The 13,468-nt window shown below is 40.7% G+C and overlaps 3 protein-coding genes across 4 annotated transcripts in view; 1 reads left to right on the top strand and 2 right to left on the bottom strand.

Annotated features, from left to right (window-relative positions):
* The window catches only part of LOC113744330 (endonuclease domain-containing 1 protein), a 29,479-nt gene extending 25,848 nt beyond the window's left edge, over window positions 1–3,631 (bottom strand). For both annotated transcript variants that reach the window (XM_027273386.1, XM_027273387.1), the window contains exons 1-2: window positions 3,453–3,631; window positions 3,252–3,308 (exon numbers count right to left, since the gene is read on the bottom strand). The gene's annotated coding sequence lies outside the window, so the exon portion shown is untranslated. The remainder of the gene's footprint in view (window positions 1–3,251; window positions 3,309–3,452) is intronic.
* Window positions 3,632–3,963: 332 nt separating this feature from the next.
* Window positions 3,964–7,887, top strand: tmem88a (transmembrane protein 88 a). The gene is made up of 3 exons (XM_027273388.1): window positions 3,964–4,469; window positions 5,776–6,098; window positions 6,474–7,887. Exons 2-3 carry the CDS (start codon window positions 5,790–5,792, stop codon window positions 6,759–6,761), a joined length of 597 nt encoding a protein of 198 aa, XP_027129189.1. The 5' UTR covers window positions 3,964–4,469; window positions 5,776–5,789; the 3' UTR covers window positions 6,762–7,887.
* Window positions 7,888–8,485: 598 nt separating this feature from the next.
* Window positions 8,486–13,009, bottom strand: pcolcea (procollagen C-endopeptidase enhancer a). Its single transcript, XM_027273885.1, has 9 exons — window positions 12,844–13,009; window positions 11,118–11,226; window positions 10,777–11,035; window positions 10,007–10,131; window positions 9,772–9,908; window positions 9,342–9,676; window positions 9,171–9,248; window positions 8,924–9,094; window positions 8,486–8,840 (listed from the first exon to the last, which is right to left on the bottom strand). The coding sequence occupies exons 1-9, from the start codon at window positions 12,930–12,932 to the stop codon at window positions 8,710–8,712; spliced, it is 1,434 nt and encodes a 477-aa protein (XP_027129686.1). The 5' UTR covers window positions 12,933–13,009; the 3' UTR covers window positions 8,486–8,709.
* Between the last annotated feature and the right edge of the window lie 459 nt (window positions 13,010–13,468).

Below are 13,468 nucleotides of genomic sequence, written 5' to 3'. Positions count from 1 at the left end.
GGTACTTCACTTGATAAGGGGCTACAAGGTATTTTAAAAGTGTAAAATGGTCATAATGTGTGGATAGGGGAAGTGCAATCAGAGGGTGGTTTAATTTTCATGGTGCTAGACCCCTCCTTGCCTCAATGCCCCCTCATTAAACAACATATAATGATGTATGAACAGAAGTCAGTGAGACAACTTAAACCGACCGGTTGGTGCTTAGAACCATTTCAACACAGTAACAGAAATGGAATGATGTCTTTGTACTGTATCTAACAGATGAATACCAGATCTTTTAAAATGTTTTTTTTTTCCATTGTATGAAATTCATAATCTTGTGAGGCATTAGTGGTTTTTGATGAGCATTAGCAGTAGTTGTAATTCTTGACACTTTTGCAGACACTTTTAGGGATGTGACTTTTAATGACGTCGAGGTTTCGTTTTATTTGTGTCTTGTCCTCATTATTAGTATTATTTGAAGGATGTAACGATGCCCTTTTTTCCTCTTGACTTGTTTGATTTATGCTGCACTTATTGTTTCAAAAAGAACTCACATAGAAGAAAACCTGAGCCAGACCTGTCTTAAATCCCTCTGTGATTTTTTTCTGTGACATATTGTATTGTTGTTCAAGAAAATAAAATGTTTTGATAAATTATTCAACAATGCGTCTTTGGCCTTGATTTCCTTGTTGTGGTGTGGAGATGTTTGAGGTTTGCAGGTACCCAGGCATCCTCTCGCTGGATATGATGAACATTTTTTTTCTTTCTTTCACTGTTTCGTTGGAAAACCGTGGCTGCATTTCTGCAGTTTTGCATATTGTTTCTCATACAGCTCAATATCTGAGAAATTCAACTTAATAACTACTTGACAGGCATGAAACTGGCTTCCATGTGAAATTATTTTTACTGTTTTGATTAACTCAGTGTTGGTATGGAAAAAATTTTGGACTAGCAGAGAGACAGATATGCAGACTTTTGGGTTTATTGTCTTAGAGATAACAGTCTTTGCCTCACTACTTTGGCTCAGACTCTATCTCTAAAACTATAAGCTGCATTGATCACAATGGGAGTTAAATGAGTGAAATGCTTCAACAACTGTTGGATGAATAGTAACGATTGTCATCTGTTCATAGCATAGACGGTATTAAGAATGGACGTCGGATTTGTGACGTCACCTGCAGGTTTCTGAAGAGCCGTTGTGAAGTTGGACGTGGATAGTCGGTGGATCTGAGGCGGGCTGAATGATGCCTGGTTGCTCAAACAAGTCACCTGTAATGGCACCTGCCTCTTAATCCATGCTGTTATTCGAACAGATGAGTTCTATAAGAACTCACCCTCGGTACAGTTGTCATGAACGGTGAAATTAACTCTAGAGACCATGTAATAGTAAATTCAATGCCTTTGTTTCATTCACTAGAGACGCACCAGCTCCTTTTGTCTTTGTAAATTGTGATGCCCTGACTCAACTTTGCACCTAAATACAAGATCTTGCAGGATACTTCAGGTGTAAAACACATCAACGGGGGGCCGGCGCCAATACTTGCAACAGACAAAAAGGGTGTGGAAACACTTCCTGAAGGGGCGTCTCCTTAAGCAGACAAAGGGATGTGAAAGGAGTTGCCCCTCAGGTATAAATTTCTTGGTGTCCCCATATTCGGGGTCTTTTCTCCACCTTTGACCGCCCGTGTGTTGACTGACCTCTTCTTTGAAAATAAAATGAAAACCTTGTTGGCCGGCAGAAGTCTCTATTTCATTCTTCACCAGCAGCAGAGAATTTCCACAACAACCAAAACTGTTTCTGTACCAGGCTGTAAACATGCCAGTGTGAAGTTTTTGGCACTTCCACATTGGTTTCACTTCACAGCCACGGAGGTTGCTGCCTGGTTCAGAGAGATTTCTGATTAAATACCTCCAATCAGCCTCAGCTTGTGTTCAGCGCTATTAAATGGATGTTGGCATGATCATGGTAAATCCACCTACTTAGCGTCAGTAAGTGTCATTGTACCTATGTTAGTTCAAACACTGACATGATGTAGCTGCCCTTTTAACCTACAGTTAATGGCCACTGGGTGGCTTCACTGGACCAGTTTGCTTGAGGCTACCTTCAGAGAGTTGATGTGGGAGGAGAGAGAATTTGTTTTTTTTCTGATACCACCTTGTCAAAGCTGCAGGCTGCAGCTGCTCCATATAGTTAACAGACCTAGTAATCCAAAAAGAAACCTGAATAACGTGTTGAACAAATGAATTGTGGAGGTCACAGAAGTGTGGCCTAGAAGATTTGACCGTGGTCAGTCATACTGAGCCTCCAGCTTATAGCCTGTCAAACCAGGTTAGCTAGAATAACATAACAGATGTAGACCACATGAAACCACATACTCATTGTACTGTCATTAACTTTTCCATGTGCAAACCAGAGATAATTTCCTTTCTAGGTGCTATTTTTGTCATTTATGTCATCTTAACCTCCCGGGTGAAAGGACATTCGTCGCCAAAACTGCAGATGTTAGGACATCTCATCATAAACGTGGACACAGCAGCGGATATCCTCGTTCCAAGGACAGGAAGACCATTCTTCCTCTACCAACCCCCTCAGACATTGACATACACATACAAACAACACGCTTTGGCATTGTTAATGACAAAACCACCCTTTGCTCCCACGTTTTTTGGTACTCTGAGTACTAATGCCACCATTGCTTTGATCATTTTTTCTTTGTACCAACTGTTAAAATACCAATATTCTCTCCAGGGATCTTGTCTATCTAAGAAATAAATAAACAAAGATGCCCAGAGTGGGATGAAATAATGAGACTTCATATCAAAAAAACTGATTTCACCCTTTGAACTGAGCCCCACTGGCTTCTTATCAGTCCCATGATAGCTTCTTTTCCCCACCAAATTAGTCAGTCTTCCACCACCACCTCCTCCCTCCCCGTTCTCATTTCCTTATGTTTTCTGAAAGCGGAGCTCTGTTTTTCATCAGAAGGGTCAAGGGCCAATCGTTTGTCATTCCTGCTTCTGAGACAAATCTTAAGCAGCTCTGGGGCTTTACCTTTTTTATTTCAGAGCTCCGTCTTTCAACAGAGCGGTTGAGTCATGCTGTCTCATTGTTCACACCTAATGAGGGTGTGAACAATGAAGTGCTAGGCGTGGGGACTATAACATCTACAGACTTAAAGGTCCACTGTGGAAGATTTAGGGGGTCACTATTTAAAGAATATGGCAGAAATAGAATATAATACAAATGAAAATCAGAGTTGTTATGCTACCTTATAGGTGCCATGGGTCCTCTTCGGCAGGGTCCGCCATCATGAATAGCTGTGTTTCTACAGAAGTCCAGAACAGACAAACTATGTTTTTGTGTATTTTCATGGTTACTGTAGTTTTTTCCTAAATATCTATAAAATTGCAACCGAATAAGATAGAGCAATAATTCTTTTTGCATATAAAACCGAAGAAGATACACTTACATATCATGTATGCATTGTGTCCCAGAGCGCAGTTTCCTTCCATTAATAGGTTTGTAAAAATCCAGTAAAAACAACACAACGCAAACTTTATAATCCAGACCTCGGGTATTCACAGCACTTCCTACGCTGGAAAATTCGTCATCGTGTTGTGAGCATTGACTGTCACGTAAAATCTGTATTGATGTATAGCATGTTGAAATGCTCCAGAAATGGCATTGCAGCATGTAGGAATGTAAAGATATGCTCTGGTGGACTTAAGGGTTAAAGCCACATATATTAGCATATATATAAAACTACTTGTTTTGGATTTTGAAACCCACCTTATCAGTATTTGACTGTGGAGGAGAGAAAATCCTCAGTGAGGGTGTAAAGTGTTATGGAATGGGCTGCGTACCCTGACTCCTCTAATCTATCCAAATAAACTCTCCTTCCTCCCTCCCCCTGGTTTCCAGGGGTTATCACAGAAACCCTCCACTGCTCCCCTGTCTGTAACACAGCCCAGCCTGCTTTTCTGTGCATTTGCATCACAGGATACACACTCACACACATGCACGCACTCATAGCCTCTTACGCACTCAATCATATCTCAAAGTGGAGTCGGACTGAGGAAACAGAATGTCAGGGAAGGAAGCGCTGAAGCCAGTGGGAAAGCAGAATTTGCCTGAAGAAGTCTGTAGAGCTCCTTTCTGACGTGCTGTGTAAGAGATCTCAGTGAGACGTTTAGATTCATAACAGAGGGCAAATATCTGATGATATTTTTGGAAATAGGCCAGAAGACAAAAGGAGAAAGTGTTTGTTTTTTTTCCTTTCTTAGATTCAGTTAAGTGGTAGAAACTCAACTTTCAATTGGATACCTCCCTCAAGACCTGGAGTTTTAAACACAGAAGACATACATCAGGAGGAAATTCTTGAAATTCTCTTTGTCTCTGACCACTCACCGCTGTTCAGGTCTCTCAGAGTCCCATCATTTTACCTCCATCAGACTGCAGGAGGACACATCGCCAGGTTTACCGCACAGTGAGTACAACAAACTTCATCCCTGTTTCTTTTTTAAAAAATAAAACCATTGAAGATAATTCTAATCCTAACCCAAACAAAACTTTACTTGAGTAGATATATATTTTACTGGACATGTTTCTCTCGCTGTTCATTCCTGTGAGTGAGTTTTGATTTCTGAAGTTGATCCACCACTTCAACAAGAAGGCTGTATCGATGGCATCATCAAGCAGCGAGCATCTGAGCTGCTGTGATTGAATGGAACTGACGAACGCTTAGAAACAGGACAACTTTGAGATGAAAGCAATTCAATTTGGCCACAGGATTGTACCTATAAAAGTCTTTTAAAGCAGGGAAAATATATTTATACAATATAAAAGCCAATAAATCCACAAAAAAGCCACATAAATTAAAAAAATATTATCCCAAAGTCAACAACAGAAAGTCTTCTGATGTTTTTTTTATATATATATATTTGCTTGGTTTACCGCAGTGTGCCACTGTTCATGTTTAAGTACACTCTAGTTTTCTCTTTATGGAGCATCACAAACAAGTGACCTTAATGGAAGGGGGCGGTATGACTTCAGTCATCTTGAATTTACTTAAAATGATGCTGACAGACGAGAACAAGAAAGAAACATTGCTCGTAAAACACGTGTCCCACATGGCACTTCTTGGCATCATAACAGTAGCTGTAACGAGAACAGAAGGAAATGGTCAAATTCGGCTCTGTCATATTCTCGTCACAACTAATTAATCAAGTAGAAATGTTTAGCAGGAGTTGTTGCGCATTTCTTCTTTCAAATTCAGAGTCATAACATCGTTCCGATGCTCAGATTAGTGATAAGAGGGAATTTTCAGAGTTTTCCAGCTGTTCCCAGCTCATTGTTCTGCGTCGCGGTTAATCTGGAGCTTGGAGGTGGGGTCAGTGGAACCCATTTCCTCGCACTTAGTGCCGTGCAAAGTTATCTGTGTTGACTTTCCACAGCTTTCACCACATTATTCAAGAAACTCATTGCATAATGGATGAACATTCTTTAGCTTTCCATGTTTTTAGTGGATAGGCTGGAGAAATCAGGGCATGCAGACAGGAGAGAAGATTTTAATGCAACAGAAAATTCTATTTCAACCACACCACCACCACCAGTACGGTCACTTAAAATACTTGGCACACTCCGATAAATACACACAAAATTGAATTAATGCGGATTTCCTCCAAATGTAAACATTCAGTCCTAACAGCAGGGTTCGTATAAATCCACTGCAATCCCAACTACTGGGTAGATTCATCAGTTATTGGGCTAAAACTGTTTTTTCTCTCCTGCAGCATAAGCAAAGAAGATGAGTCTGTCACGGAACGGGACACTGGAGAAGACGATATCTGAGCATGGCCTCTCTGAGCGAGGCACCCCCTCCAGAGCGGGGTCAGGGGTCGTGGTGCCACCTCCGTACTCCCAGGGGGGAAGCGAAGCTGCTGACAACCCCCCGGAGTTGAGAGGCTCCCTGGACTGCTGGGCATGCTCTGTGCTGGTCACTGCACAGAATATGATCATAGCACTGATCAACGGCTTGTTGGCCAGCGTCGTGTTCGGCATCATCCTCACCCCGGCTCTTACTATGATCATATTCGGCTTCCTCTGCCACTCCACAGTAAGAATCTGTTGTTGTTTTTTTGACTGACAGAAGTGCGACAGGGTGAAATATAGTGGGTCAGACTGCTGCTGCGTCCCAATTCCTTTTCAGAGAACAGGAAATGATGTGGACTGTCAGTCAAACTGGGAATCTGGGAATGCCACTGTGATGTTTTTCCAGAGATTTGATACTGTTTTCCAAGATCTTACTGGATCTTCCTGGAGCTTAAATTTAAATTTTTTGCAGCTGTGGCTAAGCTGCTCTGGTTCCCTTTGTGCAATGCACTGTGGGACAATAGTATGCCCTAACCACACACGTGTGTGTGCGTGTGTATAATCCTTCATTTGTGCATCCATGTAATTATTCATTCACTTTGCTCCTCTTGTTCTCCAGGTGCAGCCCCATGGAACATCAGTGTATTGCTCAGACCTGTTGGATGACGGCAGCTGCGTGGCTCTGCTGGTTGTGGGCTTTCTGCTGCTCACCCCTCTGCTGGTCTTGGCGCTGGCTGCCTACTGTCGCCTGGCCCGACACCTCCAGCTGGGCATGTGTTTCATTCCCTACAGCCGCGCCGTCTACAAGAACCTGCCCGCCTCTCGCAGCCGGGGGGGTGATGCAGGGGGCTGCTGTGGCCAGCAGGGAGCTTTGGAGAGGGAGGGGAAAGGCAGTGTCTGGGTCTAAGAGTGAGAGATTTGTATATGGTTGTAATATGTATCCCTGTTTAATGACCAGAGCTGGGTTGTTTGAGTGTGGATCTTTTTAAAAAAAATGATAATTCCCACTGTATTCTTTTTCTCCATTGTAAAAATCCATTTCATCATTTATATTCAACGTTTGGACGTCAATATTTCTCTTTGTATACATGTATTAAATGTATTTTATACCTTTTTTTTTTTTTTTTTTTTTTACAATAAACTGCCACTTCACTTGCTGAGCTTTGTGTTTCACACCTGCAGCATGATGGACTGAAGTCAACCAATTGAATTTAAGAGAAGTATAAAGAAGGATTAAATACACAGAATGGATAAAGAGGTAAAAGACGTGTGTCTCATGTAAACTTCCATACACAAAAGTCTGTATATTTAGATTGTAGCATATATTATTCAAGTCAAAGGCGTAGCATTTGGGACATTATTGTTCTTTAGCTGCCAAACTCATGTTGCTTAATACTAATTAAGCCTCTCACGCCCAAAACGAAGGCAGATAGATACATTTTTTAGTATTATCTGGCTCATTGATGATCATCTCTTTGTTTACACTGACCATTTGAGCTCTGCTTTGGAGCAGCAAGAACACTGTCTGTGATAGCAGAGATTTCCCAGGGTGATGTTAATAGTTTTATTCTAACTTCTGTACATAATTTACACGTCATAGATTATTTAAAGTGTCGTGAGATTACTTTTGTTATGATTTGGCGTTCTAGAAATGAAAGTGAATTGAATTAGATCAGTTGATTATGTACTTGATGTGTTGTTCATTTCACTTTATGAAAAAATTGAAAATGTTTTTGTCAAATGAGAATTTGTTAAAAAAATAATAATACATATTAAGTCAGACCAAAGAACTGGTTTTGCTGTCAAGAAATGACTCAAAATAAATTTATTCTGGACCTTCATCTACCTCTACTGGTGACTAATAGAAACTGCATTTTATTTCTTTTGATTTTGATTTTGATTCTAATTCTCTTGATTAAATAAAACAAAAAGTATTTTTTGTATCTAATAAAAAAAATATATCTCCATTGTATGATGATTATTATTATATTTTGTATCTTGAGATGACTTTCAATAAAGAGTATTTTGTGATGTTTGTGGGCTGCCATAATTGTTATGTCCTGCAAAGACAGATGATAGATGACAGCTGTGAATGATAAAAAAATATTTCTGGAATGACTAAGTGAGTGTATATTATATATATATATATATATTTATAGATCAGCTAGGATTCATAATATTCTCGCGTGGATACACATATTTGTGACATTAATAGCTATGTAATGTAGTATTTGTTCACTTTGTACTATTCAGTTCTGGATGTTCTGCCTGTTTGGACCATAGCAACAAGAGTTAATTTATTTATATATTGTCTTCATATTCGTATTCAAAGTGGGTCAGAGCTGATCCCAGACCATCCTGGACAGGCCAGCTGGGCACGACATATATGAATGTTTGTTTGTTTTGTTTATGATCTAATATTCTCATTTTACTCCATTTGGGGATCATGTATCTCGTTGTAAGACTTGATATCTTGTCGGTAGATTATATGACTCATAATGGTGAACTCATGTCAAAGAAAAGTCTAGTTTAGTTTAAAGCTTGAGTGCTATTTTCCTACAAAACCACTAGGTGGTACTAGAGGCACAGCTGGACAGAGGGTTTCAAAGTTAGAAATAAGCAGTCAAACCATTTGAAAGAGATATAAAACCCTTTATTCATATATAAATTACAAACGTAAGGTTTGGCATGTGTTTGAATAAATTTGTATTCCTTTAAATTGGTGTAGAAAACTGACATTACGTTTCAATATTCTGTAATATTGTGCTTTTAATAGACCTGTGTTTCACATTGGGATGTGTGGATTTGTTTGTCTGACATGACATCTGAATTTCCAGGTCTGGACAGATGTGAGTTTAACAGGGTTGGTTGTTGATATTCATTAATAATCTGTGATGTGGGGCTTTGTATGCAGCTGTGAATGAACCAGGTTCCAGGGTACCACGTCCGTCGCTATCCACTTGACCCATGATAATGTAGTTGACACCTATCGGAAAGACATTGATCAGTATTATGTGAGTGAATGGAAATGATAACGATCTGTGGCATGTGTGTGTAAATCAAATTTACCTTTGCGGAGCACTGGGCACTTCTTGCACTGTGACATCAGCTTGACTGACATGGTCTCTCCGACTTGTGTGATTGTTAGTCGACCGGCCTTGTAGGTCTTAATGATGGACACGCTAACAATAAGAGTGCCTCTGGGACCAGGGGCCAGAGAGGTGACCTTCCCGGTAAGCACTGGAAGAGGGAGGGCTCAGTCAGCACACAAAACCTTATTGTTACTGGTTGCATACGGAAACAGCAGGAAACTTACCAAATTCGCTGGCACAGAAACTGGTCTTGATGGTTCCAGCTCTTTTACAGGCTTTGGCACACAGAGGATTTTGAGCGACTAAAACATAAAGAACATACATAAACATACACATTCAACATACATCTTCTGCACACTGACACAGAACCATATCGTTCACATGACATCACCCACCAGGCCTCTTTCCGTTTGGCCTTGCGACGACCACCCTCCCGTCTGGACTTGTGTTGCCCTGTCCACGGCCTCTTGGGGGCTTGACTGGTTTGGGTTTCTCGGTGGGCACATATTTGGTGGTTGTGACAGGTGGTTGTGTAGTGGTGGTAAGACGCTCACGTGGGACAGGTCTGACTACAGGTTTTCTGGGGACAAACGTCGTACGAGATGTGTCAACTGCTGGTATCTCAGAACCAAGTGGGAAACTGTTGTATTGGGCAAAGAACCCGTCAGATGTCACACTGAGGTCAGACACAAACTGGACCAGTAGCACGTTGCTGGTGGAAACAATGGGCCTGGACAGGAGACAGGTAGAAAACAAGGTGTAAACTTGTGAGTAGTCCTGACTTGAAAGGCCAACAAAACTGCTTTGGAGATATCTGTCACTTACTGCGGGGCTTCATCGCCACAGTATTTTCCGATCAGACGTGAATCATCTTTCTCACCACCATTAAAGAATGCGACATAGTCGAACCGACAATAACTGTCAGCCTCCAAGAGGAACTTGTCGAACTTCACCTGGATTACCTGGTAACCAAACCGAAACAGAAACGTAACATGATAACGTGTTTCTTTCCTTGTTGAGTGTGTAATGCTTGCATGCTGGGAGTAAGTATGTCGCCAACCATATTGGGCTCCACAGTGATAAGCCAGGAGCAGCTTGCTCCTGGTGGGTATTTCTTGTCAGGCCAGTTGGGCGTCATGATCTCTCCCTGGGCTTTTGTCATCTTTCCCCCACAGAACTGTTGGTCTGAAACAAGTCACACAAACACAATGAATAAAGGTAACGGTAGATGAAACTAATTTAGTTCTTCTTCATGACTTTTGGACTTTTTTTTGGCAGAAATAAATTGTGCAAGTTAAGAGGCATAGTAAAATAACAGCTTTTATGCATGTCTTTTCCTTCTTTATAGTTCTTGGGCATTTAATGCTTTTAATAGGGCAGACAGAAGAGAGAAAACAGGAAATTTGGGGACAGAGAGCTGGAAAAAGGTAGAAAAAAGCTCGGTTTATAACAGGAACTAGCAAGTTGTGGTAAAACAAAGCTGTTTTCACTCAAATTACTTGCTTTCTCCTCTCTTCCTTTCCTTTTTTGGCAGCCTGCCTTTGTTTTCTTGAAAGACAGATTGTTTTGAGAGAACCATTTCATGTCCAAATTACTGCAGCAGTGGCTTAAACTATATGCAGTACACAGTCTCCATTATGTTTTTGATACTAATATTATGATTTACTAATGGCTGTTTCCACTATTTCCCCTCACTACTACGGCCCTATGAAAGCAACATGTTGTGAAAAATTCCTTTGACTACTTTGTGGTGTGTTGTAATCCCATGCATGTTGAACATATTTGCATGCATGACAGCATCAAAAATCACTCTAAAATGTGACCACATACCATCTCCATAGGGTTTGGTTCCACTAAAATAGGCCACAAACCCTCTTGTCTGCGTCTCTCCATCAGTCACCATCTCCAGCATCATGGTGTTTGTGGTAGAAATAAGAGTACCCGGCCGGAAAGTTCCACAAAAGCGACCAAGTTTCTGCACCAAGTTGGAATGGCCATTGTAAACATCCAGATAGTCGTATCGACATTGTGAGTCAGCCTCCAGGTCAAAAATGCGGAAGGAGAGTGTGACGACACTTCCCTCTGGGACCTGTAGGCAGATTGTATATGAATCAGACTTTGAGAGACTGGCTGAGGAAGGAGTCAGTATTTAGACACGGTAAGTGACTCACAGTGATTCGCCAGGTGCATTTGCTGTTGGGTTTGTAAAAGCTCGGGAAACCCTCACTGCCAATAAAGCCTGAGTCCGCCACCATGTCTCCTCCACAATAGAACACAGGCCTGTGTTGAAAGACACAATAAAGGAGAGACTGGTCGTAATATCATGGACAATACTGCTGGAGTGAAACAGTTTTGCATTAATACAATTCCAGTAAGACTCAGCCAACTCCCACAGACACTTGACCGACTTCCTGCTTTAAACTCTGAATACTCTGGGTCACAGAGGTATTGAAGAATTTACTGGAAAAACTGAGTGTTCTCTAAATAAAGGAAAGATTATCTGTCCAAAAGTTGCTGTGTTAACCTCTACAGGGTGTTGCTAATGCTTGCAAGTGATTTCTTTTTTTAAAATCTGTAAATTATATATATATATATATTATATATATATATATATATGTGTGTAATATAATTATAGATCTGTGTGAGGTCTCTAGTTCCTTCATTCAGAATAACTTTAGGGTTGTTCTTGTTGTTATTGAGTGTGCTAGCTTGAGATGTGTCATAAAAAGTGATATTATGGAATAAAACCAGCCAGAAAAATAAAAATAAATATGTATTCATTATTCTAAAAATTAAAGATGAAATAGAATTTTATCATAATGTGTTTCAGAAAGTGTCTTATTTATATTTATATCTTATTTATATTTTTTATAAAATGATTTATTAATACTGAACACTCTGGGGTTGAAGTGACTACACAGTGATGAAATATTAAATCTATTTAAATTTGAAATTATGCAACCGCTTGCATCAGGAAAATCTGGAAAGCCTGGACTGGTGCCATAATTGAAAAGAAGGTGGTGTGTATTTTGCTTTCCACTCTCAAGCATCTACTGCTGCTGCTTTCCAGTCATAGAAATTAAGATGCATGAACAAAATTATTAAATAAAGAAAGTTCAATTCATCAGACTTAGCTGACACGCACATTTTACAGCTGACACGACACATAGTTATTGTGTTACATCATGTAATAAATTCTGTTACTTTCCACACACTGAATGTCAAAACTCATTCCACAAAAGGGAAAATTTCATATTTCAGGCTGCTACCAGCAGAGAGACATAGAAACCTGTTTGTAAAGTTTGTAAACTAAAGTTATTATTTTTTTTTTTTATCTGTGTGTGGTCGAAAGGTTGTTTGTTTTTGGCTCAACTGTGAAAATTGTTTTGTTTAAGTTATTTATGACATTACACAAGAAGTAGGAAAGTTAGAAAAACATTTGGCAGATATCTCCTCTCCTTCTAGGGGAGTAAACATATACTTAGACACAGCGAAAAAAAACTACAAGCTCAGACAGAAGAACCCCAGCAGTCAGACGCTTGCTGATTAGAGCCAAGATGTCCAGAGCCGGAGCCAAGTGGCTCTGATCAGACCCCACAGGCAGAACAAAAAGCATTAACATATGGTTCAGCCACTGCAGACTCAGCGTACCTCACATCACGAGCCAAAATCCAACAAGACAACTCTGTGCCCAATCAAACAGTAAACTGGAAAGAATTTACTTACAGAGACGGGAAAGAATTCAGAGAGTTTCTCACCCTAAAGTTGCACACTCTTGTGAAGTCAATTAGTTGATCTTTGTTAAAACTAAGTATCCTCAACTAAAATCAACAAAGTTGAATGAAGATTTTAAATTCATTTTTTTTAAAAGACACAAACAACACGCTGTATTCTCACCTGGTGTAATTGGTCTGCTGAGCCTTCGTCCATCCTAAACTCAGAGACAGCAACAAGCAGAGACCCCAGATGCAGTCCACATGCATCATGATGCAGCGTGCAGGCAAAGCTATCACAGAAAAGAGAAGATGTGCAGCAGGAGGCAAGAGGTGTTAGACGGAGGTGGGAAAGGGGGGGGGGACACTTGGGATGGGCGGAGAGTATGAATGAGAGGAGGAATCAGAGAGTTCGAGAATGGATAGAGAGACGGACAGAGATGCTGCGACACAGAGCCGCGAGGGGGGGGATGACGTGAGCGGGGAGGGAGCAAGGGAGGAGAAGGCTTTAATTAGAGCCAGATGTTTCTCCATAATAACCCTGGTTTCAGTATAACAGAGGGGGCATCTAGGAAAGAAGGGCAGAGGGGAGTAGTGTCAGGAGCAGAAAGTTGAGGCTGAAGAAAAAGGAGTGTATCTTTTTACAGCAGATGTTTCTGGTTTCTCTGGTTGAAGCTTACGGTAAAAGAAGCTTGAAATTGGGGTTGGATGGCTGTTACCGCCACAAAAGTGAGTGAGTGTGTGGCTGATCATTATGCGGGGTGTACAGGTGGGGCCAAAGCCTGAGGCTCTTTGGGTTGTTGCCCTCA

This window comes from Larimichthys crocea, chromosome XXII, assembly GCF_000972845.2.
Source record: "Larimichthys crocea isolate SSNF chromosome XXII, L_crocea_2.0, whole genome shotgun sequence".
NCBI lineage: Eukaryota > Metazoa > Chordata > Actinopteri > Sciaenidae > Larimichthys > Larimichthys crocea.
This window is presented reverse-complemented; position numbering and strand designations above follow the sequence as displayed.